Source organism: Mercenaria mercenaria, chromosome 1, assembly GCF_021730395.1.
Source record: "Mercenaria mercenaria strain notata chromosome 1, MADL_Memer_1, whole genome shotgun sequence".
NCBI classification, from domain to species: Eukaryota; Metazoa; Mollusca; class Bivalvia; order Venerida; family Veneridae; genus Mercenaria; species Mercenaria mercenaria.
Window position 1 is genome coordinate 45,110,669 of NC_069361.1, and position 26,100 is coordinate 45,136,768.

Below are 26,100 nucleotides of genomic sequence, written 5' to 3' on the forward strand. Positions count from 1 at the left end.
ATTTTTTGACACAAAGTCCCACTTAATAATATAAAAAAAATAAAATAAAACAAACCCCGACCTACCTACCCTAATTTTTTGAGCATGTTACCAGAAACAAACAATTATTTTTGGGCATAAATTTTACACCATTCTAAAGGTCTCTAGGGGTTGTTGTAGTAACTTTTTGATTTTTAAGAGATATCTAGTTGCTAGTTCAGTAAGTGTAATTTGATTTTATGAACAGAGTGAAAACAATCAATCAAATTTAGTATAGTGATAACTTTAGAATATTAGACATTAAGAATTGACCATGTGTACGATTAATTGCTTTTAAATGGGGCATTTTTACGAGTTGTAGTTTTCGTTTGATTTCGTATTTAATTAAAATTCTATACTCTCGCAGAAAAAAAACGGAAAAGAAAATTGATTTCACATACACTCATGTGTGAATTAATGTTATGCTTACATTGTTCTTTACAATGGCATTTCAGATTAATATCACCACTAATAATACAGGCGGCATTGAAGACCTCTTCAGACGTGTCGTTTTGGTGTTCATTCTTCCAAGCCTCTACCAATCTAGCACAAATTCATAAATCAGAGCTTATGTTACCACGAATGCAGATATGCTTTGGAAGCTACAATATGCCACAAAAGCTGCCCATATCAACGCTTCTTTCAATAAGCACAATGAAGCCATCATGTAGCTCTCCTGTGACATGCGTGATGCCAAATAAATTCTAGCCTATATGCTTGAAAATCTGCAAGATTAATCCAAAGCTGCCATCACCGTCGATTTCGTCTTTAACCACGTTGACGTCAATAGTTGGGGTAATACCGTTCCGTAGATCAAAGTTTTCATTATTGGTAACAAACGCCAAGATTTCACCAGCGGCAAGTCCTTATTATTTTCAAACAAAACAAGGATGCCATTAGCAGTAACTGGATCTGCCATTTCAAATGTATTGTCAAACGTGGTCACTCCGAAAGCAGTTTTCACATGTAGGATTACGCCATTACTCAAACCCGTTTACTCACCAGTGATGCCAGATGCGTCTGCTTTGATGCCCGCTGCACAACACTTATCTCTGATGTTGCCAACACAAGTGCTGGCATGTTCATCTAAACTAGAGTTTTCATTTGTAGATACATCAATGGTACAGCAATACCGAGCATACATCTTTGGTGTTAGCAACGGTAGGTCAGATATCCTTGTTGGCACCAGAGTTGATATCTGTGGTTTTGGATACAGTGAATGCACATGAGGCAACGGCTAGAGCAATGTCGCTTATGCGAAATGTAGCGACAGAATTCCCAGTGAAGGAGTCCAAGATTTCACAAATGACAACATCTATGTCACAAATGATGAAAGGGTTTCTGATGCTTATATCCAAAGCTAGACAGGCATCCGCATTCGAGACTTTGCCGAAGTTCATTATTAGCATGGTACTGGAATCGACAGTGTCACCAGTTATGACATCAGAACTGGCGTCTGCAGATGGACAGATTCTTCCGTCTGCAGTGTTGTTACTGATGCTAGAGCCAGTTGCAACGAAGTTTGCAGCGACAGCAATGGTCACGCCAGCGACACCATCAGTGAGAATTGATTTAGCAACACTGATCACCACAGCTAGCGCAATGTTTGCATTAAAAGATTTGCAAACATCAATAATGTCGCCAGGACTGATGTCTGCAGCCATACCTTCTAAAGTCTCAGCAACAACAGCAGTGCCCTCTCTGAAGATGTGTGCCACCAGAACAGATACCACATGCACTTTATCGCAATTGTGGTTAGAATCGCTGGCGTCCCCGACAAGGAAATGTCTGTCATATGTAGAAGTAGCGTCAAGATTGGATGTTTCGCTACAGTCAAGAATGGACGTGTCGCTACCGACAGGAATGGACGTGTCGCTAGCGTCAACAATGGACGTGTCGCTACCGTCAAGAATAGATGTGTTACCGGCTTTATCTTCGACTTGCCCTTTGGATTTATACAAAAAGCCTTAAATAATGATTGAATTGTCTTCACTTAATGGTACCCATGGAAAGAAGAAATTTGACGGGTACGATCAGGAGACGTTTGACATATTCCGTCAATATGAGGTATAAGCCAATATATTAATTAATCAGTATATGCATATTGTTGTTTTAAGTTCGTAGTAATTTTCAGTACTTTCAATGTACGAAATTAAGATTTAAAAAGGGAACTCCAGCTAACAGAGTGCATACAGGCATCTGCAATGTCAAATTATTAATGTTACTAGAGTATAAACTACTGTATAGATGGAAAAGAACCATTTAATACCGTTCCGTAGATCAAAGTTTTCATTACTGGTAACAAACGCCAAGATTTTACCAGAGGCAAGTCCTAATTATTTTCAAAACAAAACAGGGATGCCCTTAGCAGCAACTAGATCTGTCATTTCAAATGTATTGTCAAATGTGTCACTCCGAAAGCAGTTTTCTCATGTAGGATTACGCCATTACTCAAACCCGTTTATTCACCAGTGATGCCAGATGCGTCTGCTTTGATGCCCGCTGCAAAACACTTATCTCTGATGTTGCCAACACAAGTGCTGGCATGTTCAGCTAAACTAGAGGTTTCACTTGTAGATACATCAATGGTACAGCAGTCCCGAGCATACATATCTGTACACAGGGCAAGTTTTGCATTTTTGGTGTTAGCAACGGCAGGTCAGATATCCTTCGTGGCACCAGAGTTGATATCTGTGGTTTTGGATACAGAGAATGCACATGAGGCAACGGCTAGAGCAATGCCGCTTATGCGAAATGTAGCGACAGAATTCCCAGTGAAGGAGTCCAAGATTTCACAAATGAAAATATCTATGTCACAAATGATGAAAGGGTTTCTGATGCTTATATCCAAAGCTAGACAGGCATCCGCATTCGAGACTTTCCCGAAGTTCATTATTAGCATGGTACTGGAATCGACAGTGTCACCAGTTATGACATCAGAACTGGCGTCTGCAGATGGACAGATTCTTCCGTCTGCAGTGTTGTTACTGATGCTAGAGCCAGTTGCAACGAAGTTTCCAGCGAAAGCAATGGTCACGCCAGAGACAACATCAATGAGAATTGATTTAGCAACACTGATCACCACAGCTAGTGCAATGTTTGCATCCAAAGATTTGCAAACATCAATAATGTCGCCAGGACTGATGTCTGCAGCCATACCTTCTAAAGTCTCAGCAACTACAGCAGTACCCTCTCTGAAGATGTGTGCCACCAGAACAGATACCACATGCACTTTATCGCAATTGTGGTTAGAATCGCTGGTGTCCCCAACAAGGAAATGTCTGTCATATGTAGAAGTAGCATCAAGATTGGATGTTTCGCTACAGTCAAGAATGGACGTGTCGCTACCGACAGGAATGGACGTGTCGCTACCGTCAAGAATGGACATGTCGCTACCGTCAAGAATAGATGTGTTGCCGGCTTTATCTTCGACTTGCCCTTTGGTTTTATACAAAAAGCCTTAAATAATGATTGAATTGTCTTCACTTAATGGTACCCATGGAAAGAAGAAATTTGACGGGTACGATCAGGAGACGTTTGACATATTCCGTCAAAATGAGGTATAAGCCAATATGTTAATTAATCAGTACATGCATATTGTTGTTTCAAGTTCGTAGTAATTTTCAGTACTTTCAATTAACGAAATTAAGATTTTAAAAGGGAACTCCAGCTAACAGAGTGCATACAGGCATGTGCAATATCAAATTATTAATGTTACTAGAGTATAAACTACTGTATAGGTGGAAAAGAACCTTTTAATACCGTTCTGTAGATCAAAGTTTTCATTTCTGGTAACAAACGCCAAGATTTTACCAGAGGCAAGTCCTTATTATTTTCAAAACACAACAGGGATGCCATTAGCAGCAACTAGATCTGCCATTTCAAATGTATTGTCAAATGTGGTCACTCCGAAAACAGTTTTCTCATGTAGATTACGCTATTACTCAAACCCGTTTACTCACCAGTGATGCCAGATGCATCTGCTTTGATGCCCGCTGTAAAACACTTATCTCTGGTGTTGCCAACACAAGTGCTGGCATGTTCAGCTAAACTAGAGGTTTCATTTGTAGATACATCAATGGTACAGCAATCCCGAGCATACATATCTGCACATAGGGCAAGTTTTGCATTTTTGATGTTAGCAACGGCAGGTCTGATATCCTTGGTGGCACCAGAGTTGATATCTGTGGTTTTGGATACAGTGAATGCACATAAGGCAACGGCTAGAGCAATGTCGCTTATGCGAAATGTAGCGACAGAATTCCCAGTGAAGGAGTCCAAGATTTCACAAATGACAATATCTATGTCACAAATGATGAAAGGGTTTCTGATGCTTATATCCAAAGCTAGACAGGCATCCGCATTCAAGACTTTGCCGAAGTTCATTATCAGCATGGTACTGGATTCGACAGTGTCACCAGTTATGACATCAGAACTGGCGTCTGCAGATGGACAGATTCTTCCGTCTGCAGTGTTGTTACTGATGGCAGAGCCAGTTGCAACGAAGCTTCCAGCGAAAGCAATGGTCACGCCAGCGACAACATCAATGAGAATTAATTTAGCAACACTGATCACCACAGGTAGCGCAATGTTTGCATCCAATGATTTGCAAACATCAATAATGTCGCCAGGACTGATGTGTGCAGTCATACCTTCTAAAGTCTCAGCAACTACAGCAGTGCCCTCTCTGAAGATGCGTGCCACCAGAACAGATACCACATGCACTTTATCGCAATTGTGGTTAGAATCGCTGGTGTCGCCAACAAGGAAATGTCTGTCATATGTAGAAGTAGCGCCAAGAGTGGATGTTTCGCTACAGTCAAGAATGGACGTGTCGCTACCGACAGGAATGGACGTGTCGCTACCGTCAACAATGGACGTGTCGCTACCGTCAACAATGGACGTGTCTCTTTCATCTTCGACTTGCCCTGTGGTTTTATACAAAAAGCCTCAAGTAATGATTGAATTGTCTTCACCCAAGCACCATACAGATACTAAACCTGACATCTACCAAGCTTCTGAGATGCAAACTGGTACACATGGAAAGAAGAAATTTGACGGGTACGATCAGGAGACGTTTGACATATTCCGTCAAAATGAGGTATAAGCCAATATGTTAATTAATCAGTACATGCATATTGTTGTTTTAAGTTCGTAGTAATTATCAGTACTTTCAATTAACGAAATTAAGATTTTAATAGGGAACTCCAGCTAACAGAGTGCATACAGGCATGTGCAATATCAAATTATTAATGTTACTAGAGTATAAACTACTGTGTAGATGGAAAAGAACCATTTAATACCGTTCCGTAGATCAAAGTTTTCATTACTGGTAACAAACGCCAAGATTTTACCAGCGGCAAGTCCTTATTATTTTCAAAACAAAACAGGGATGCCCTTAGCAGCAACTAGATCTGCCATTTCAAATGTATTGTCAAATGTGTCACTCCGAAAGCAGTTTTCTCATGTAGGATTACGCCATTACTCAAACCCGTTTACTCTCCAGTGATGCCAGATGCGTCTGCTTTGATGCCCGCTGCAAAACACTTATCTCTGGTGTTGCCAATACAAGTGCTGGCATGTTCAGCTAAACTAGAGGTTTCATTTGTAGATACATCAATGGTACAGCAATCCCGAGCATACATATCCACACATAGGGCAAGTTTTGCATTTATGGTGTTAGCAACGGCAGGTCTGATATCCTTGGTGGCACCAGAGTTGATATCTGGTTTTGGATACAGCGAATGAACATGAGGCAACGGCTACAGCAATGTCGCTTATGCTAAATGTAGCGACAAAATTCCCAGTGAAGGAGTCCAAGATTTCACAGATGACAACAGTTATGTCACAAATGATGAAAGGGTTTCTGATGCTTATATCCAAAGCTAGACAGACATCGGCATTCGAGACTTTCCCGAAGTTCATTATTAGCATGGTACTGGAATCGACAGTGTCACCAGTTATGACATCAGAACTGGCGTCTGCAGATGGACAGATTCTTCCGTCTGTAGTGTTGTTACTGATGGTAGAGCCAGATGCAACGAAGTTTGCAGCGACAGAAATGGTCACGCCAGCGACACCATCAATGTGAATTGATTTGGCAACACTGATCACCACAACTAGGGCAATGTTTGCATCCAAAGATTTGCAAACATCAATAGTGTCGCCAGGACTGATGTCTGCAGCCATACCTTCTAAAGTCTCAGCAACTACAGCAGTGCCCTCTCTGAAGATGTGTGCCACCAGAACAGATACCACATGCACTTTATCGCAATTGTGGTTAGAATCGCTGGTGTCCCCAACAAGGAAATGTCTGTCATATGTAGAAGTAGCGTCAAGATTGGATGTTTCGCTACAGTCAAGAATGGACGTGTCGCTACCGTCAGGAATGGACGTGTCGCTACCGTCAACAATGGACATGTCGCTACCGTCAAGAATAGATGTGTTACCGGCTTTATCTTCGACTTGCCCTTTAGTTTGATACAAAATTTATTTATTTATCTATTTGGGTTTTACGGCGCACCAACACAGTATACAAAAAAGCCTTAAGTAATGATTGAATTGTCTCCACTCAAGCACCATACATATACTAAACATGACATCCGTCAAGCTTCTGAGATGAAAATTGCTACCCATGGAAAGAAGAAATTAGACGGGTATTAATTAATCAGTACATGCATATTGTTGTTTTAAGTTCGTAGTAATTTTCAGTACTTTCAATTAACGAAATTAAGATCTTAAAAGGGAACTCCAGCTAACAGAGTGCATACAGGCATGTGCAATATCAAATTATTAATGTTACTAGAGTATAAACTACTGTATAGGTGGAAAAGAACCCTTTAATACCGTTCCGTAGATCAAAGTTTTCATTGCTGGTAACAAACGCCAAGATTTTACCAGAGGCAAGTCCTTATTATTTTTAAAACAAAACAGGGATGCCATTAGCAGCAACTAGATCTGCCATTTCAAATGTATTGTCAAATGTGGTCACTCCGAAAGCAGTTTTCTCATGTAGTATTACGCCATTACTCAAACCCGTTTATTCACCAGTGATGCCAGATGCGTCTGCTTTGATGCCCGCTGCAAAACACTTATCACTGATGTTGCCAATACAAGTGCTGGCATGTTCAGCTAAACTAGAGGTTTCATTTGTAGATACATCAATGGTACAGCAATCCCAAGCATACATATCTGCACATAGGGCAAGCTTTGCATCTTTGGTGTTAGCAACGGCATGTCAGATATCCTTGGTGGCACCGGAGTTGATATCTGTGGTTTTGGATACAGTGAATGCACATGTGGCAACGGCTAGAGCAATGTCGCTTATACTAAATGTAGCGACAGAATTCTCAGTGAAGGAGTCCAAGAATTCAAAATGACAATATCTATGTAACAAATGATGAAAGGGTTTCTGATGCTTATATCCAAAGCTAGACAGGCATCTGTATTCGAGACTTTCCCGAAGTTCATTATTAGCATGGTACTGGAATCGGCAGTGTCACCAGTTATGACATCAGAACTGGCGTCTGCAGATGGACAGATTCTTCGGTCTGCAGTGTTGTTACCGATGGTAGAGCCTGTTGTAACGCACTTTGCAGCGACAGAAATGGTCACGCCAGTGACAACATCAATGAGAATTGATTTAGCAACACTTATAATCACTGCTATCGCAATGTTTGCATCCAAAGAACTGCAAACATCAATAATGTCGCCAGGAGTGATGTCTGCAGTCATACCTTCTAAAGTCTCAGCAAATTTAGCAGTGCCCTCTCTGATGATGTGTGCCATCAGAACAGATACCACATGCACTATATCACAACTGTGGTTAGAATCACTGGTGTCCCCAACAAGGAAATGTCTGCCATATGTAGAAGTAGCGTCAAGAATGGACGTGTCGATACCGTCAGGAATGGACGTGTTGCTACCGTCAACAATGGACGTGTCGCTTTTATCTTCGACTTGCCCTTTGGTTTTTTACAAAAAGCCTCAAGTAATGATTGAATTGTCTTCACTCAAGCACCATATAGATACTAAACCTGACATCCGCCAAACTTCTGAGATGAAGACTGGTACCCATGGAAAGAAGAAATTTGACGGGAACGATCAGGAGACTTTGACATATTCCGTCAAAATGAGGTATAAGCCAATATGTTAATTAATCAGTACATGCATATTGTTGTTTTAAGTTCGTAGTAATTTTCAGTACTTTCAATTAACGAAATTAAGATTTTAAAAGGGAACTCCAGCTAACAGTGTGCATACAGGCATGTGCAATATCAAATTATTAATGTTACTAGAGTATAAACTACTGTACAGGTGGAAAAGTTCGCGATGTGGAAATGTTCGCGTATTCGCTAAAATATCAACCAGCGTAAATTTCCACGTTCGCCAAGACATGCCATTATAATTAAGTAAATATAAACAAGTTTAGCTTTTATTAGCCTTTACACTTCAGTTTTCGGTGATTCTCGAATATTTCCGCTCACAAAACGTCTGGAATCGGCAATTCGCGAACTTTTTCATATCAACTTAGGCGAAAACACTCGGATATTAAAATTTATTATTCGGACATATTTACAATTTCTATTTGTGACACTCTTTGAGTATTTCACATTTTTATTTAGAGTATTTGACATTTTAGCTGTGTGTTCTGTCTAGTCTATTCAGTAAAGCAATTTAGTATTTTAACAACAGAAAGTTCGAACAAGGAGATGATACAGATATATCTGTTTTGTATAGACACAGGAATTGGCAGAGAGATCTGGATATTACATGAAGGACTCTCGCTTTGTATGAAGCTTATTTCTGAGACATGTGCACTATACAGAAACCTTAAGAACGAGTCTCATCAGGGGGTTCTGACGAAATATTGTACAGAAGAGTAAGTTCTCAAAGAACTTATTAAATATTTTGCAAGAGATCAGAGACAACGCAGACACCATTCAATATCCAGAACAACCTACGGACAGACTGCAAGAGATTAGTAACTTACGTGATTCATCTATGAAGGACAACGCTGATTGTAACTTGGAGCTGCAGTAAAACGTGTAGTGGTGAAGAGACTTCCCCTAGATACTATCCAGTGATAGATGGTTCGCCCCGTTGTCAGGGTAACTCCAAGAGATAGCCCTTCGAAGGCTATAGTTTTCAAACATACAGAATCATGCGTGATTCAGAGGTAATTAAGGGCTTGATTTTGGTTTTGGGCTAGAATGCTAGCAACCAATAAACAGTTTAATGGTATTGTAACCAGAAATATATTTTTAGGTACATGTATATAAATGTCAACTTTCATTTAACTCTTACCCTGATAAATTTCTTTAATGAACTTGTCCATCTTTCAGTTTGGGCAGTACCATAAACTGTTAAAAGGGGTGCTTACCAAATATTTCAGGCTGGTCATGATCTACACTGGTCGCAAAGGCAGAATCCATCGTGTCCAGCATGGTAAGGGTTAATTCTATTTTGCAAATACTAGTAGATAAATAAAGCAATTAAGATACGATATATATACAGTATTTAATATACAAAAGGGCTGGTTGATAAGTACTCAAAATTACTACCTTTAAACTTTTTAGAATGGTCCATGTGAAATAACTGACAAGGTTAATGATGTTTTGTACAGAATCAAGATTGGTCCTACTAAACCAAATATTGTCCACCATGATAAACTATAAATTTTAAAAGCAGAAAATTTTAAACTGTAGGCAAACAGATATTTAGAAATATATATAATAATGATAATGAAAGGATAAGAAAAAGTTAAAAGGATACATGAATAAAACTACATTAATTTTGTATACATACAGAGATTCCACTGTGGGCTTCGTGAAGACCTAACATTTCCAGCAAAAAGACCATGTATGGCACATTTAAGGGCACAACACAGCGGAATTTCGAAGATGATGGCATGGTTATTGGAAGAAAATAAAATCTGGAAAGAAGATCCCTCGGAAGCACCGAGAACAAGGCAAACAGTGAAAATTGCAGGCTCGGTTAGATTGAGTCTGTTCACGGGCATTAATGGAAAATGCAACACTGCCCACGCCCCCGAGCACTGGCTTAAGCAGTATTCAATCTTCAAATCTAAATGAATAGAAATCAATGATCTCAAAGGGCCAGAAAATATAACAACACTGAGAATGAAGTCGGGGCGACTTTTTACGGCCGCCACAAATCACTTAACACCCGATGTTGTGAAGTAAATAAAATCTGGAAAGAAGATCCTTCGGAAGCACCGAGAAACCCCACAAATATTGCAGCCAAACAATCCAGGGACCCTGACATTGCTCCTATTCTCCAGGCTAAAGAAGAAAATCAAAGGCCTGACCGTGAAGAGATGGAGTATGGTTGACAGACATTTTTGGATTTTATGGGATGAGCTTTGCCTTAAGGATGGAGTCTTGTGTAAATCTTTCCGATACAAAATGGAACTGGTGACTACACATAGTTGGTAGCTCTAAAGGAGCTGCACTCGGATATTCTGTGCCTCATGAATAGTAGTGTTTTACCGGGTCACCTAGGTGTTAAGAAAACTAAGGAGAAAGTCTCACAGCTGTATTACTGGTTCAATATGAAGGAGTCCATTAAATGGTACATAAAGAAATGTAATGTCTTTGCCGCTGATAAAGTACTCATTAAAACACCAAAGGCCCCAATGGGTCATCTTCGTGCTGGTGCACCCTGGGATACCCTCGCCCTAGATTACTCGAACATCACGTGGCAACAGGTACATATTGGTTAAGTGACCATTTTACTAAGTATGTTGAGATTTTTGCAGGGCTAAACTAACAAGCAGAAGACTGCGCTCTAGAATTATCAATGATTTTATCGCTAGGTTGGGTACACCTCTGAAAATCCATACTGATCAAGGCCCAACCTTTGACAGCAAAGTGTTCCGGGAAATGTGCAATTTATTACAAGTAAAGAAGACGAGAACAAGCCCAAGGAAACCGGCCTGTAATGGCCAGACGGAAAGGTACAACCGTACATTGCTGAAGACGATACGTGCATACCTGGCTGAGGAACAGTAATACTGGGATTTGTTCCTAAGTTGCCTTGCAGAAACATACCTTTGGACTCCAAATGAGTCCCCTCACGGCATGTACCCCCGAAGGCCATGTACCTCCCTATTTTGATTATGTAGAGAGCATAAGAGAGCGCATGCTGCACGCCCCCACGAGGCAAGAAAGTATCTAAAAACAGTGCGAATCGAAGCAAAGAAATATGTGATACAAAAGTTGTATTTCATAATTATAAACCAGGTGATTTCATCTGGTGTGCATGAAACCAGGAAAGTTGGCGTCACTCCTAAACTTGAGAAACGGAATAACGGTCAGTTTATTGTTATAAAGACAGTTTCCCCAGTGAATTTTGTAATTCAAACTGACAAGTATGGGTCGTCAAAAGTGATGCACCATAACAAGCTGAAACCTTACGAAGGAGACAGTCATCCTAAATAGGCACTCAGTTTGTCTAAAAAAACGTAAGAAGAAGAAACGTAAGGTGATATCACTAAACTATCCAGTTAGACTAGCGCTTTCATCTGGGGAAACATCAATCTTACAACAACCCCTAACAAAGATATCTGCAGATAGGCCATGTTTTGTATCTGTATCTTAAGTATTAGGAACGGGAGATCAGAAATCCTTGGTTGGACCAGTGTTGAGATTTGTGGTTTTAGATAAAGTAGAAGATACACTGACACATGTTTCAATAGCTACAGCAATTTCACGAGTGTTGAAGGTATCGTTCGAATTCCCAGTAATGAGCCGCTGTGTAATGGCCATATCTACGTAGTTGCAAATGATAAAAGAGTTTCTGATCCCAAGAGCTGAACAGGTTTCCACATCTAATGTATTACCGAAGTTCATTTGCCAACATGGTATTTGTGTCGGCAGTGAAACCAGTAATAACATCTGAATAAAACATGCTTCCATCCGCTGGGTTATTAACTTATGAATAACGGATCCACATTTACCTAAGTATGTATCGGGAGCAATGGAAATGCTGGCGATATTGTCAATGATACACAGCTAATGCAATGTTTGCATCTCAAAAGCTGCTAATATTAATACAGATGGCAACATTGATATCTACTTCCATCCACGATGATGTTAACAAAGACGGAGCCACACGAAGTCTTTCCCGTAATATAATCAATAAGAGTTGATTACCAACACAAACCAAAGGAATACCAATATGAATAAAGTGGAACTGTGAAAATTTTTTTTGATGTTATGTAATAAATCACTTATTACGCTTTGCAATTGAGTTTGCCCTTTACAGATATAATGTCTCATCGAAAAGCCAATAGTCAGTTACTGTACTCACCTGTCACATTTACATTTATCTCGATATAAATTCTGACTCCGCCCTTCAGTTAAACAGCCTAGTGAATACGTTATAGAGCCATCTTATGTAACCATGCCGCGAGGTAAAAAGTACAGCAGTGATGTTAGTCAAATAACTGTGAATAAGATTAAAGATAGATAGAATGGATACGTTTTAGTCAAAGTAATTTGACGCGATCTTTTCATATGGGCAATATCCCCACTCGCGTCATCAAAAAATAGTTGAAGCAATTTCCCATGAAATTTTCTTCGCTGCCGACGCGTTACATGCTATAGGTATAAATGTCGATTATATCACGAATTGGCCATAAATTCAAATAAAACTTGTATCGAAAGGGGATTCAATTCCTCATTGATTTATGTAAAAATTATCAAATAATATGTAAAATTATGATTTTTTCTGGGGACTTAAACCTATGTATGTACTGTACACGATTAACGTTTACCGTGTGTACTCACCATGCGCAAGCGATAAAACTGTGATTTATCTTGCATTATTTTGGTCCTTCAAAGTTTTCACGTTTAGATTGCCCGTCACAAATATAAAACAAGCTGAACGTCGGATTATTTTGACTAGCGCCAAACATAAAAAAAACACATGTTTATATTAAGTGATTGCAACATTAGAACGGTTTGGTCGCGACGATTAGTGTCCTTTTACCTTTGACCTGACTTGATGACCTATACCTTTAACCTACCGAACCGGTTCCTGTATTCCTATTCTTAGAAAACGATGAAAATTCCTCGGTGTGATGTCAACATAAGTGTTCTCATCGTCTAGAAACGTGTAACGTTTCACGAAATCTAACTTATTCAGTTGCGGAACTTCTTCGCGCAGATAGTCCAGAAAAAAACACCAAAAATTCATTTCATATAATTTAGAATACGCGCAATCAATTAAGCTACATCTCTGCGACCCATGATATTGAAAATGGATTTTAATATCTACGATATCACTTTGACCTTTCAAGTCCCAGTATAATATCGATTTGAATTATTCGGAAAGGGCAAACTCAGTTGCAAAGCGTATTATTGAATGGCTAGCCAGTCACTGATCAAAATTATTAGCCCTCGGTTTGCAGACCTCGGACAACAGTTTTGGCTGTTGTTGTACACGCCAGTCAATAAATGTATACTATTGCCCGAGGTCCATAGGCAAGTCATTCAATAAGTGTTTTATAACATGACATTAGAAATTATTTCTTATTAGTAAAATTGCTATGTAAAAGGTAATATGTTAAACACCAGAACGATGTTCTAATAGCTACCCTATCAAGAATTATTGTGTTTTATATTTGTGACATTTTCATCCTAATTTGATACTGTATTTTTGTTATACTTCAATGTATAATCCTTTTTAGATACAACATGGTGTCAGATTTTATGTTGTATCACGTGCCAGACATTACCGGGCTGATTGACCAGTGCTAACAGGACATGGAATGAATAACGTAGAAACGGGTGTCCAGTTGTTTTTTTTTTTAAATCGTTGGATCTGGAAGTGGAGAACATGATGAACGAATCGTTGAACATGATGATGGACCAGTCTTAGGAAATTATGATGAATCAATTAAAGGACAATAAATACTTTTTAAATGCTGACAAAACTAAAATGCCTCAACACTTTTATTATGGAGATCGACGCTCTCAGATTATTCTCACACGACTTCGAACGAAATGTAGTTTATTAAATCAGCATCTGTTTCATAAGAACATTGTTATTTCTCCACTTTGTAGTTGTGGTCTAATCGAGGACAATCATTATTTCTTGTTTGTCTGCGTTATAACCAACAAAGAGCAGAACTCTTCGACACTTTGTCCCCTATTTCTTCTGTCGATCTTCGTACTATACTTAATGGAGACGTCTCGAAAGACTTTCAAACTAATGTAATGATACTTAATGCAGTGTTTAGGTTTATTGATCGTAGCGATCGTTTTCGTTAGGTACATTCTTCCTCAGCTGGACTAGTATTAAACTTCATTGTTTTGGCTTCTAAAAAGGCTCATTTTTAATCCAAATGACATCCAAATAGCTGTAAAAAGCGAGAGCAATGGTCACCCCCGTGATAAAATCAATAAGAGTTGATTTACCTTTTGACACAATGCAAATGAATACCAATATCAATAAAGTTAACAGTAATAATGCCTGTGCAGTCAGACCTTCTTAAGTGTCATCAACGATCGCAGTACCTCCCTTGCTGATATCTACCGCTAGAGCAAAAACCACGCATATGGTAATGTCATTGCTGTTAGTCACTGACGTCCGCAGCAATTAAAGATATATCATATGTAGCAGTACTGTCAAGAACGGATGTGTCGCCAACGTCAAAAACGGATGTATCGCTACTATAAATAAAAGATGTGCATATACCACCAGAAATACATGACCGCTAAACTTTCAACTTGCTTTGTGGTTTTTGACAAACAACCTTCGATAATACTTGAACTGTCTGTACTGAAGTATTTTAAATATTATCCAGCCTGAGACCCGCCATGTGTGACTGAGGTAAAACGGTAGCCGTCGACAGCAGAAGAAATTTGACGGATACAACCAGCAGACCTTTCGAACATGTGTCAAATTAAGGTAGAAGCTCATATTGAATCCAACCAGTACTGTTTGATTATTATATACTTTTTTCTTCTTGAATACAAAAGATTTTAAATTAAATCTATTTTAACACGGAGTTCTAGTTACGTGCAATAAAAACGATTTATTTTTTAATGTTACTAGTATACAAAATAAACATGAATAACCATTTTATAAATGTACCAAAATCATTCAGTAGCACTTTTTACAGTTTGAAGCAAACCAAGCATTATCACGGCTGCATTTTTATTACTTACTGGTCTTAGAGCTTCTAGCATGTGTAAGCAAATTCATAGATCGGGAAACATCGGTAAATCCCAGATGTTCCGTAATATATTTCATAGTCTGAATTTAAGAGACGGAGGTGATCAGATTTCAGTCTTTCTATTTTTATACATTTCTTCACAATTTACTTACTTGAATACTTACAAATCACGCTTTCTCATACGCATGTAGATTGTATGCAAATATTTTTTGTTATAATTATTTTCGCAGCAAAGAAATATACATTATATTTTTTTTTATTATTTGTCCAGGTTTTAAAGTGCATCGATTGTTGTCGAGTTGTAATAATTAATAAGGAAAGACAAAAGCGTTAAATCAATAGTTAGATTATTTAGGTCAATTCTATTTTTGTTTCTGGTTATTACATGAAAGACTTCTCGCTTTGTAGGAAGCATAGTTCCGAGGCATGCACATTACACTGAAACTTAAAGACGAGTCTCATCAAGAGCATCTGATGAAATATTGTGCAGAAAAGTAAGATGTCAAAGAAGTTTTTCTACTGTGATATAAAAATACGATATTTAAGAACCAGAGACAATACAATTTTCTAGAGACAAAAACGTTGTTCGAGAGATCTGGGTATGAAATGCAAGATTTCCTCAACTGTTAAAGAAAGGTATATGAAGATCATAAAACTTCATGAGATCAAGAATTGGCGTAACAACTCAACTACAGAAAACAAATATATATATTTCATAAAATCTTGATTATTGACTTGAAGTAAGTTATAATTCACCAAAAGGTTTTTCAAAAACAACGCTTATAAGGTAGACTACAACATATTGAAGTCGATTGAAAATACCACGCTTTATAGCTCAGTACTTATCATTCTAATCAGTCAAATGAAATTGTTTTTCTTATATTTGTAACATTTCTTTGCATTTTTGTGTAAACGTTTTGCGGAGGTTTTAGGTGTAAAAGATCAAGAGCAGAATAGAAATAAAAATAATAAGTAGTTTCCTGACGAGTATTTTAAAATAATCATCAAAACCTAGTAACTTGTAACAAAATGTGACTGACAAAAATTATCGAATTCGAGGCCTCCATCATGTGTCAAATAAGTAGAACTCATATTCAGATCCAACCATAGTGTCATTTATTTTTTCTTCTCCGAATTACTGATTGATTAACAGTCTATTTAGAACGGATCTAGATTAGGAAAAAAACGATTATTTTTAAAGAGAATTACAAATAATGAAAAATAAATTTTATAAGCAAAATACAAAATTTTCACATTGTAGCAACAATGATTTCACGCGTAATTGTTTAATTTCAGTCTTAGGCTTACCAGCATGTGCTAACGCAATATCATAACGGAACGATCGGTTAAATCCCAATCGTTCCTTAATTTCAAGCTGCAAAGAGATGAGTGTCGCTTCAGTCTGCTAATTTTATACATTCCAACATTACTTAATGAATCTTACAATGGCAACGCTTTCCACTCATAATGTAATTGGCAAAATTTTTTGGCACTATATATTTTCGCGCAATAGATGTGACACAGTTTTTTCAATAGTTATTTGTCAATAAATCACGTTTATTTCTCGAGTTAATTTACTAGAAACAAAAGCGTTATAAATATGTTATTATTGGTTATTTGATTTTTATATAATAAAATTTTTTTCAGAAGCATATTACTACATTTATGACAACTTAAAGTTCTGTATCATCATATCACTTTTGAAAATTGTCAAGTAAGATGTTAAAGATAGTTTATTTTACATGTGTATAAATAATACGATATTTCATGGCTAAAATTTTCTAAACAAAAACTGTTCATCTGGTATTAAACACATCTTCCTAACTTATAAAATTTTGATAATAAGTCAAAAATTTTCTTTGAATAGTTGGCTTAATTCTAATACAAACAATTAATTTCTTAAAAATCTTGATATATTGAATTATTTATTCCCCAAAGTTTTCAAAAAATTATAAAACTACACATATTGAATCGATGAAATCCATTCGGCCGATAGCTCCGCTACAATAGTACACTTTGATGTCTTTCTACCGATATCAATATTTTAGTCGCAGTTCTATCGTGATCATCGCGTTTGCGAGTTTTGGATAAGATTCGAGCAGTAGAAATAAAAATACAAGTAGCCCGACAGTACTCGCTAACATTGACACATTTGCCAGAACTTCCCTTATACCTATAACGGGTCCATTAGTCATCTGTGACTATAAACATATCATAGGGCATATGTATATTTCAATGTATAATTATTTTAGAATCAGGATAGTGGTTCAGATGTTTTTTGTTTGTTGGCTTACTACGCGTAACAGTTACCAGGAACGGAAGGAATTAACCAACAGTGTTCTAGGCATTCTGTACCATAAAGAAGTAATATTCAGCATAATGACCAACTCCCAATAATTATACAATGATTGAGACGAATGATTTTAATCACAATGTCCTTATAAAAAGATCAGGGCAATACGTCGCAGTATAATTACGGACTAGATTTTGAGACTTAGGGAGTGATTCGCTGGTTCAGATATAATTATTTTTGTGATTGGAAGACTTACTACATGAGAACAGTATCTGTGAATAGGCGCTGATATCTATGATACAACTAGAATGTTTATATCCAGAATAGGTATGTCTGATCATTTTTAAAACGACAATATTATATTTGGAAAAAAAAATAGCACTTTTGTTTACAACACACAAATTGTTAAGTACGTTCCGAAACATTTATTTTATAACAAAAAGAAACATTTCACACCTTGATAAATTTTAATATCTATCTTGCGAAAATGTATATAAGAATAACATGAATAGTCTTAACCCACTCCTTACATTGCAGGAACAAAAACGTTCATTCTTAAACATTGCCTAGCATTGCGGTAATTGTCATTTTATTTAGAATCTGATCAAATACAGGGTCAAGTAATATCAAACACACACAAAGTTATATACAATTTAAAAACATTGTACTTGGTATAAAAGATCTCAGTATCTAACAGACAAGCTATAATACAAATATTTTTTATCACATCAATTCAACGAGATCCCAAGTTATACAAGACACTTCGAACATACATTTCATATATCAATTTATAAACATTTTCATACGCCGTAAAATATGCAATTAAATCTCACATAGATAAGTACAAGTGATAATGCAAATGAAGTTGGTCCAGAAATCCTTGCGTGGTTTCTCACCATGAATAATATGTCAGCTGTTGGCAATGAGCTGGACTAAACACTGTACACAGCATGTAACCTTCATGACTGGAATATGTAATTCTTTTTTAATATCTGCAAGTAGAACAAGAAATATGAATTACGAGTGTGATTCCTTTTATAAAACGTTTGCACACAGCAAACCGGAAATAGACTTTTGGATTTATTGCAATTTTTTCTATAACATTGACAAAAACATAAAATACACCGAGTGCCTCGGAGATGAAAAGAAAACAGAGAAAATATGAGGGATGTACAATGGAAGATAATCAATTGTTCAGTGTGCATATTACCCATTTGCCGAAATGCCCGCTATATGTTGTAGGATAATACGTGGAGAAACCTGTGGTGTATGGAATGTGGTAATATTATTACAAGTTACAACAGATGGCATGCTTTGTCTCTGGACTTGGTGGCCAAAGTGTACATACAATGCATTCTTACTTGAATGTTATATGAAGGGTTTCTAGTGTTACTCTGGCAATAAATAGCTCCTTCTAAAAATGACTAGTACTAGGATATGTTTATTGTGTTGTTTTGTGGAATGTGTCTTTTTGTTTTTCGCTATAAATACATATCCGTCCTGTACACATTGGCACGATCATATGATTTGACTTTGAATGTAGCTATTCATATTTGTTTCTACTCACCTTAGTTAACTCTCTGCTATTTATTAGACTGCATCATATACACAAATTCTGAAATGTTATTAAAGTTATGTTAGAGCTATAACAATCTTAAAAATATTGTTTTAGGACTCAAAATTTATCCAATAAACAATAATAACACAGTGTGTTGTTTTTACATATATCAAGTTCCCAAATCTATCCACAATTAAAGCATTTATAAAGTGTTATTTTAGTTAATTCTTTCACGATTAACACCATCTTTTAAGTTATGAAGATTTTCTTTATATATCCACTCCATAGTTATTATATAGCATTAATACCATTCTGAGGTCAGATTTAATTAATCACCTTCAAAGTTTACTTGACCATCCCCATCCAAATCAGCTTCTTTAATCATTTCATCGACTTCTTCATCCGTTAAATTTTCTCCAAGATTTGCCATTACAAACTTCAGTTCTGCTGCACTAATAGACCCATTACCATCCTTATCGAACACCTGTTGTAGTTTTAAATGTATTTTAACTGTATCGTAATGGGCTTTATTCAGAAAAAGTACCATTTGGATATGTTGCAAATTTGTGTATTCATTTCTGAAGTTTCTCATAACTCTTTATCATTTTGCTACATATATATATATATATGTTCCTGGTATAAACATAATTAATTTTGTTACTGTGAACTTCAACTTTTATATATACTTTAGATATTTATTTGCATGTAAATGATATAAAATGGAAATTAATGTTTAAAGTTTAATTAATTGCTTTTGCTTAAAATCAAAATGCTTTTCTGCGAGAACTATCATATCAAAAAGACCATTTACTGCAGCCGCAACATGCGACTCCAAATAGAAGATCTGCATTTCACATTTCTTGTCTTAGGTTGCCAAAGACAACTTTTCTTATGAACGTCTTTCAATAGTCTTAAAACTGCAGATGGATATTAATTTTATATGTATAAAATTAATTAACAGTTTTAACTACTACCCTAAAAGCCTCCCTCAACTCTTCGTCCTGGTCTCCCTCTTTCATTTTATTCGCCATCATTGTCAGGAATTCTTTAAAGTCTATCGTCCCGTTTCCTGAATAAATAATACATACATGATTACACACTGCAGATCGTTTTTACTTCCTTCGATTTTGTAAAACACTTCACGAATTCATATGAATGTATACAGCTGTTTCAAGTATAATGAGCATCGTAAAACAGGAAAATTTCTAGAAACATTTACGCATTGTATTCAACCAACCTAATAAAATATCATCATTCAAACACTCCTGTTGCAGCAGCTTTCATGCGTTAACATTGTGAGCACTTTCACGTCATCTTCTAAGAACACTTATATCGACATGATAGCTGAGAATGAAATCATGCTGTGTAACAATTGTTAGTTATCTAAATGTATCAGAAGTGGAAATACAATATCCTACCGAGTTTTTTGTACCATTAAGATTATAAGGCTCTTTTATGTATATGGCAGGGGTTTCCTAACCCGAGAGACGGCGGCAAAATGAGAAACCGATTGCTTACTACATGCACAATTTAATAATTTATAATACTTTTCACACTTTTGCAAAGATAAAATTATCTTGCATGGCTGCTTGTATCAAACAGTATTCCCAAACCTCAGGAGAGCGCGGATAAGAAACGGTTTCTCATTCCCTGCAGTCCAATCAGGGATTAAGATTCCTTATAGTTTTTTTCTAACATCGATTTGGGATATAACCCACGGTAAAAGATAATAAAGGGCATAAAAATGACGTTGAAGACAAATATCGAAATTCTCTGACGTAATCAGGATATACTGCATAAAAAACAGTAAGACTTAGGTCTAGCTGAAAAATCAAGCCTTTGTCAAAAATTGATAATGAGTTAAACGTGGTATTTCCGTTACACAGCAAGAAAAAAATATGCACCAAATAACCCGTTTAGCCGACTAAATTACACTATTGCCCTTTAAAGCTGAAACGTAAGACATAGTAAGTCTTTGAGTTGGTTGAATCCTATATGACAATCAGTGCCGGGCTTTCATGAAAAGATCTTGGAAACATAGAACGCAACACAACAGCAGTGAGTGAGTGTGTTGGGTTCTACGGCGAATCGACACAAAATGGTCATATATCGCCGAGAAGAAGTTATATTGAAAACGCCAATTGTAAAAGTATACCTAAAATCATTTATGTAAAAATGTAAAGCATATCTAAAATCCCTTATGTAAAGCATATCTAAAATCATTTATGTAAAAATGTATATACGTATGTGTTTAAATATCAGCTGCAAAAGATGTGAATAAAAATATGAAATGTTCAGATTTTTTGATAAATTCCTATCTGCTTTAAAAACGATAAAATATTTCCGACTAAAACTTTTTCAAATAATTCTTTCAAAGATTGAACGTCATAGTATGCACTGCGTTGTGGAGCAAAGTCCACACAGTCGATTAAAACATGTTTAACAATTAGCGGTGTTTGACATGGTACACATTCGGGTTGATCTTCTTTATTCAAAAGATAAGAATGAGTCAAACGGGCATGACCTATTCGACAACGAGAAAGAACAACTTCCTCCCTGCGAACAAATCTGTTCCCAGACTTGGTTGACTGTGTCTGTTCATCAGTGGTAATGAAATGTGCAACACCTCTGACGCCCCCTCCTTCAGCACTTGCTGAAGCGGAATTATATTATAGTAAAAATAAGTTCAGTTCAGTACCGTCTAAGTCAACCTCGTTTATCATGTCCTTGAGCTCATTTTCTGTTGGTTTCTGTCCTAAAGACCTCATGACCACACCAAGTTCCTTGGTTGTGATAGTTCCATCACCATCCTTGTCAAACAAACTGAATGCCTCTCGAAATTCTGTGGGTATAAACGATAAAATGAAATATAACTCTTTGTAGGCAATCGTACGATCTAATTTTGTTAGTCATTTGCCATTTAAGGAAGAAATGGGGAAAAAGTTGGGCAGTACTTCGGAGTCTATAGTAGTGGTTTCGAATCTCGCTTTAGTCACCATAAATGACAAAAAGAAATTGTAAAGGCAAACGCTCGACATTTTCCATTAACTAACTTGACTTTTATCGTGAAAGGGCATTCGAAGATGTTTCCAGTAAACGGAAATATAGCTTAAAGATAATGATTTACCAACGTATATGGTAAAAACAGAAATAATGTTTACGTATTTTTATATTCGGTTTATAGCTTGTGAATTATAAAACTTGCCTTCTTTAATAAAGATATAGGTTAGATATAAAATCTAGTAGATAATTGTTTTGGGGAACTTTTATTTAACACCAGTCTACAAATTTACAGGTGAAAAAAATACTTATTTACCGTGTATTTGTTCCTCGCTCAGTGACTCAGCCTGCAATAAATTCAAATATTTCTTATCAAGAAAGCAGTTACCACAAATTAATTAAAAACAGATTTCCGGTAGACCTCTGTAATGATATAGATATTGGAAAAATGTAAGCTTTCAGGTGTAAGGTACGCTGTTAGGCCACTTAGAATATTTATATTATATGTAGCTTATTACTATATCATTCCGGGAGGAAAACATAATTTTTAAGAAGATCCTTTGGAAGCATAACATGAAACCAAGTAAAAAAGTAGCAGACATGGTTTGACGAAGTCTTCTCATGAAAGACATTGGAACGTGCTACACCTCTTTCGCCTCAACCTTAGGATCGGTTTATGCTGAACTCAATGATCCCAAAGTTTGTTACAATTAATTCTATACAATAGTTATTTGTGAATGCGCAAAATATTGAAATATCACCTAAGAAGAGTTCACCTAAGTTCACTTTACGTAAATGTGACTGAAAATCTAACAAAAAAATTAAGAAAAAAACTGTTGAATTTAATACAGTAGCTTTTACGACTTGGCAACAAGAGGCAAAATCCAATCCAAGCATTATGAAAATAGCATTTTCTTAAAAGAAGTGATATGTACATATCTATAGCAATTCTGACGTGTATTTCAATTCGTTTAAGAGTAAAACAACAAATGGTGCAGATAATGAGTTTATCAGGACGATAGAAACTTTTCCAGAAAGATAAGACCAGATGTAGCACTTAGTAAACTGACCGAGTCTGGTTTCTTTTTACTGCAAATCACACATTTTGTTATATTTTCTGGTCCTTTGGAATCAGGCAATCCATTCGGTTTTAGTGTTGTAGAAATCCGATTCCGTGCTAGGATGGGATGAGGGGTGTTGCACATTACATTGTGAATTTTCAATTAAATAGAACTGATATTGTTCTGCTAGGTTGAATTCTATGCTTCCAAGGGATTTTCTTACATATCTTATCCCATAAAAACAAGCAATGAATTTATTATATCAATAGTAACCAATGAGTAACTGAAACATTAAATTACCATCTTACACGACTCTGCCTGACCTCGTTGCTGAATCAGCATCCAGATACTAATCAGTTTTCGTTACACCTGATGCTAGATGATGCGCTTTATAATTCTACGTACATGTGCAATACACGAACCAGGATAATTGATATTTTTACTCCGTTATTGCGACAATCTTACACATGATTCCGCTATATAAATTTTGTATTCAGATTAGTTCCTAAATTAAGGGCAACTGTACATTCGACAACTACATATTTACACTATATTCAATTATATTATACAGTCGTTTTAATGCAATTTAAGTGTTAACACTTTACCTTATTAAAAGAATCAAATTAACATGTTGGTAATGCAATTTAAATGTTAACACTTCATCTTACTAAAAGAATCAAATTAACATGTATGTTACTAATTTAATGCGATTTAAATGTTAACACTTTTTATCTTACTAAAAGAATCAAATTAACATGTATCTGACCGGTAGCATTCATTTCTAATACACTTTAAGGCATATATATGCATGTAATACTTACCATTCTTGTATTTTAATTATCCATGATACTGCAGAAAATAAAATAAAATCCTGGTTTTCCATAGAAAAAATACTCCGTTTTAAAATAAATTTCCACACATTTTCCTAATTATTAAATTATGCCAGTCGGTTAACTAGTTTTGCTTGTTTTTATCTCACATATTTATCTTTATAAATAATTTATATGATATTTCAAAAGGTTTGTGTTTAGGTTTACACTTTGTAAACAGATTGGCAATCATTTTGACCTTCATCATTATAAATCACGGAGTTCCAAATACCTATAGACAAGATAACATTCAAATCAAATCTGCCTGCAAACAAGAAATCTAACGAACCATGGTTTAATTTACGTTACAATTGTCTAAAGTTAAAGCTTCAAGATACACAAGTGTATCGCAATTGTTTAAAAGAAATGTTTAAACATAAAGCGTACTTAATTGTTTAAAACGGATAGATATAAAATAATCAGTACAAACGTATTCAGGTTTTACGAAGTAAATTCAAAACCCAGATGTTTAGTTTATTAGCATTATGTGTGGCAATATTATGAAATATAAAACGTTTTGCATAATGATCTGTAGGACCCATTGATAATGAAAATGTATCAAATTATTTTTCATTCATAAATGACGTGCAGATTTCCTAATAAAACCTACGGAATGTCCTTTGGAATGATGGAATGCAACCAAGCAAAATGTTCGTGCAAGGTCAAGTGTAATATTCCTCACGCAACTTCGAACCGGCTTAAGCGGAATTCTGTTGGAAAGATATTGAGCGATTGAATTAACTCCAAAGGATAAAAAAATATTACAACATTTTATCCAAGTACGAGAAGACAGTTTACGGCCACCACATGGCCCTTAAAAGATTACTTTTGTGATAGTTAATACAATCTATATGTAACATAAGCCTACTTTAAGCTAACAGACGAGGAAAGACAATGTTTTCGATTACATTTAAATGCGAAATTCCCTGTAATACAGAAATAAGAAAAAAAATGTAATGTATGACACTACCGGTATAATTTCAGAAATAACAGATCCACATAATGAAAAATTATTTGAATAATTGATCGGTTGAGGGGTGGTGCTCGATCCACTGGTAGTACGTGTGCTTTTAAAGAGTATATCTGGACTCAATCGTCCTTCACCTGTGACTGAAGTGGTTCTCATGTATTCAGTGTTAGTGGAGCACAGCATGAACAGACACAATCAGTAAAATGTACTGTAAGATACTTGGGTCGCACAGAATGCGTCCAGGTTAATAAATAACAGATTCGGTTTGAGTGAGTCTTGTTTATGAGAGGTTCTCGATGTGTCATCATATTCCTGTGATCTCTTTTCACACATCAGCCACTGACGACTATATGCAAATAAGCGTGCACATTTGACAACGGTAACGCGGAGTGATTTAATCAGCTGCAATACTGATCATGCACTGCGCTGAAAAGGAAGAAGTGGTTATGGGATCAATACCTCCAGCATGTCATGATGGCCTACCAGTAGCCCAAAAGCTTGTAACTGGTAAAACACCAAACAAAATGGTGTTTTCATGATATCGTTCTACTCTTACAAGCCTGCACTGGTCTCCTGCCATCATTCCTGAGGATATCAATAACAAGGACGAAAGTCCAACAGAAAAGCCACTTACAAAGAACACAGCCGCTCATACCACGTGTCCACGTAGACTTATGTAACCAAACGTCATGAACATAAGCATGCTGTAACATACCATAACGCAATTACGATATCCTGGCATAGAAGCGTGATTTAAACCTGAAGACTTTGCTTGGTTCATGACATAACACGGCATCCAATTGTAGTAGGAAGCTGTCTCCCCATTGGAAAGGTCCATATGTAATCAAATGCAACATTGACGATTTTGGTTTCTGTCGTTAAATGGTCAGCAAAGACATAGGTATCACCGTTGCATGTTGATCACCTCTTGAATATGTTGGTTCTCATCTCCACACGTCGTCGCGTGAGTGGAACGATGCTCTATCTACCATTTTTTAAACGAGGCGAAAATCGCTTCCAAAGTTTAACTCTCGTCTAGTTTCTTTATTTCTGGGCGAAAATGATGATAAATATATCTACTTGTTCCTTGCGCTTAGTTCTTTCAGACTGTAAATGCTTTTAAATA

General features: G+C 36.4%; 2 protein-coding genes across 3 annotated transcripts in view; one reads left to right on the forward strand and one right to left on the reverse strand.

The window, feature by feature from the left end:
• Window positions 1–1,971: 1,971 nt before the first annotated feature.
• LOC123540264 (uncharacterized) lies at window positions 1,972–15,767 on the forward strand. 2 transcript variants are annotated; one of them, XM_045325138.2, is made up of 4 exons: window positions 1,972–8,154; window positions 8,758–9,465; window positions 9,828–14,955; window positions 15,632–15,767. In XM_045325138.2, the coding sequence occupies exon 1, from the start codon at window positions 3,986–3,988 to the stop codon at window positions 5,123–5,125; it is 1,140 nt and encodes a 379-aa protein (XP_045181073.2). In that variant the 5' UTR covers window positions 1,972–3,985; the 3' UTR covers window positions 5,126–8,154; window positions 8,758–9,465; window positions 9,828–14,955; window positions 15,632–15,767. The 2 variants fall into 2 exon arrangements, with proteins under 2 accessions (XP_045181073.2, XP_053402098.1); XM_053546123.1 differs by having other exon boundaries at window positions 1,972–9,465.
• A 2,159-nt stretch (window positions 15,768–17,926) lies between these two features.
• Window positions 17,927–26,100, reverse strand: part of LOC123523054 (uncharacterized) — a 36,379-nt gene continuing 28,205 nt past the window's right edge. The window contains 6 exon segments of the mRNA XM_053543986.1: window positions 17,927–18,508; window positions 19,084–19,131; window positions 19,411–19,558; window positions 20,049–20,143; window positions 21,773–21,916; window positions 22,391–22,421. Coding sequence (XP_053399961.1) covers window positions 19,100–19,131; window positions 19,411–19,558; window positions 20,049–20,143; window positions 21,773–21,916; window positions 22,391–22,421 — 450 coding nt within the window. The 3' untranslated portion in view covers window positions 17,927–18,508; window positions 19,084–19,099.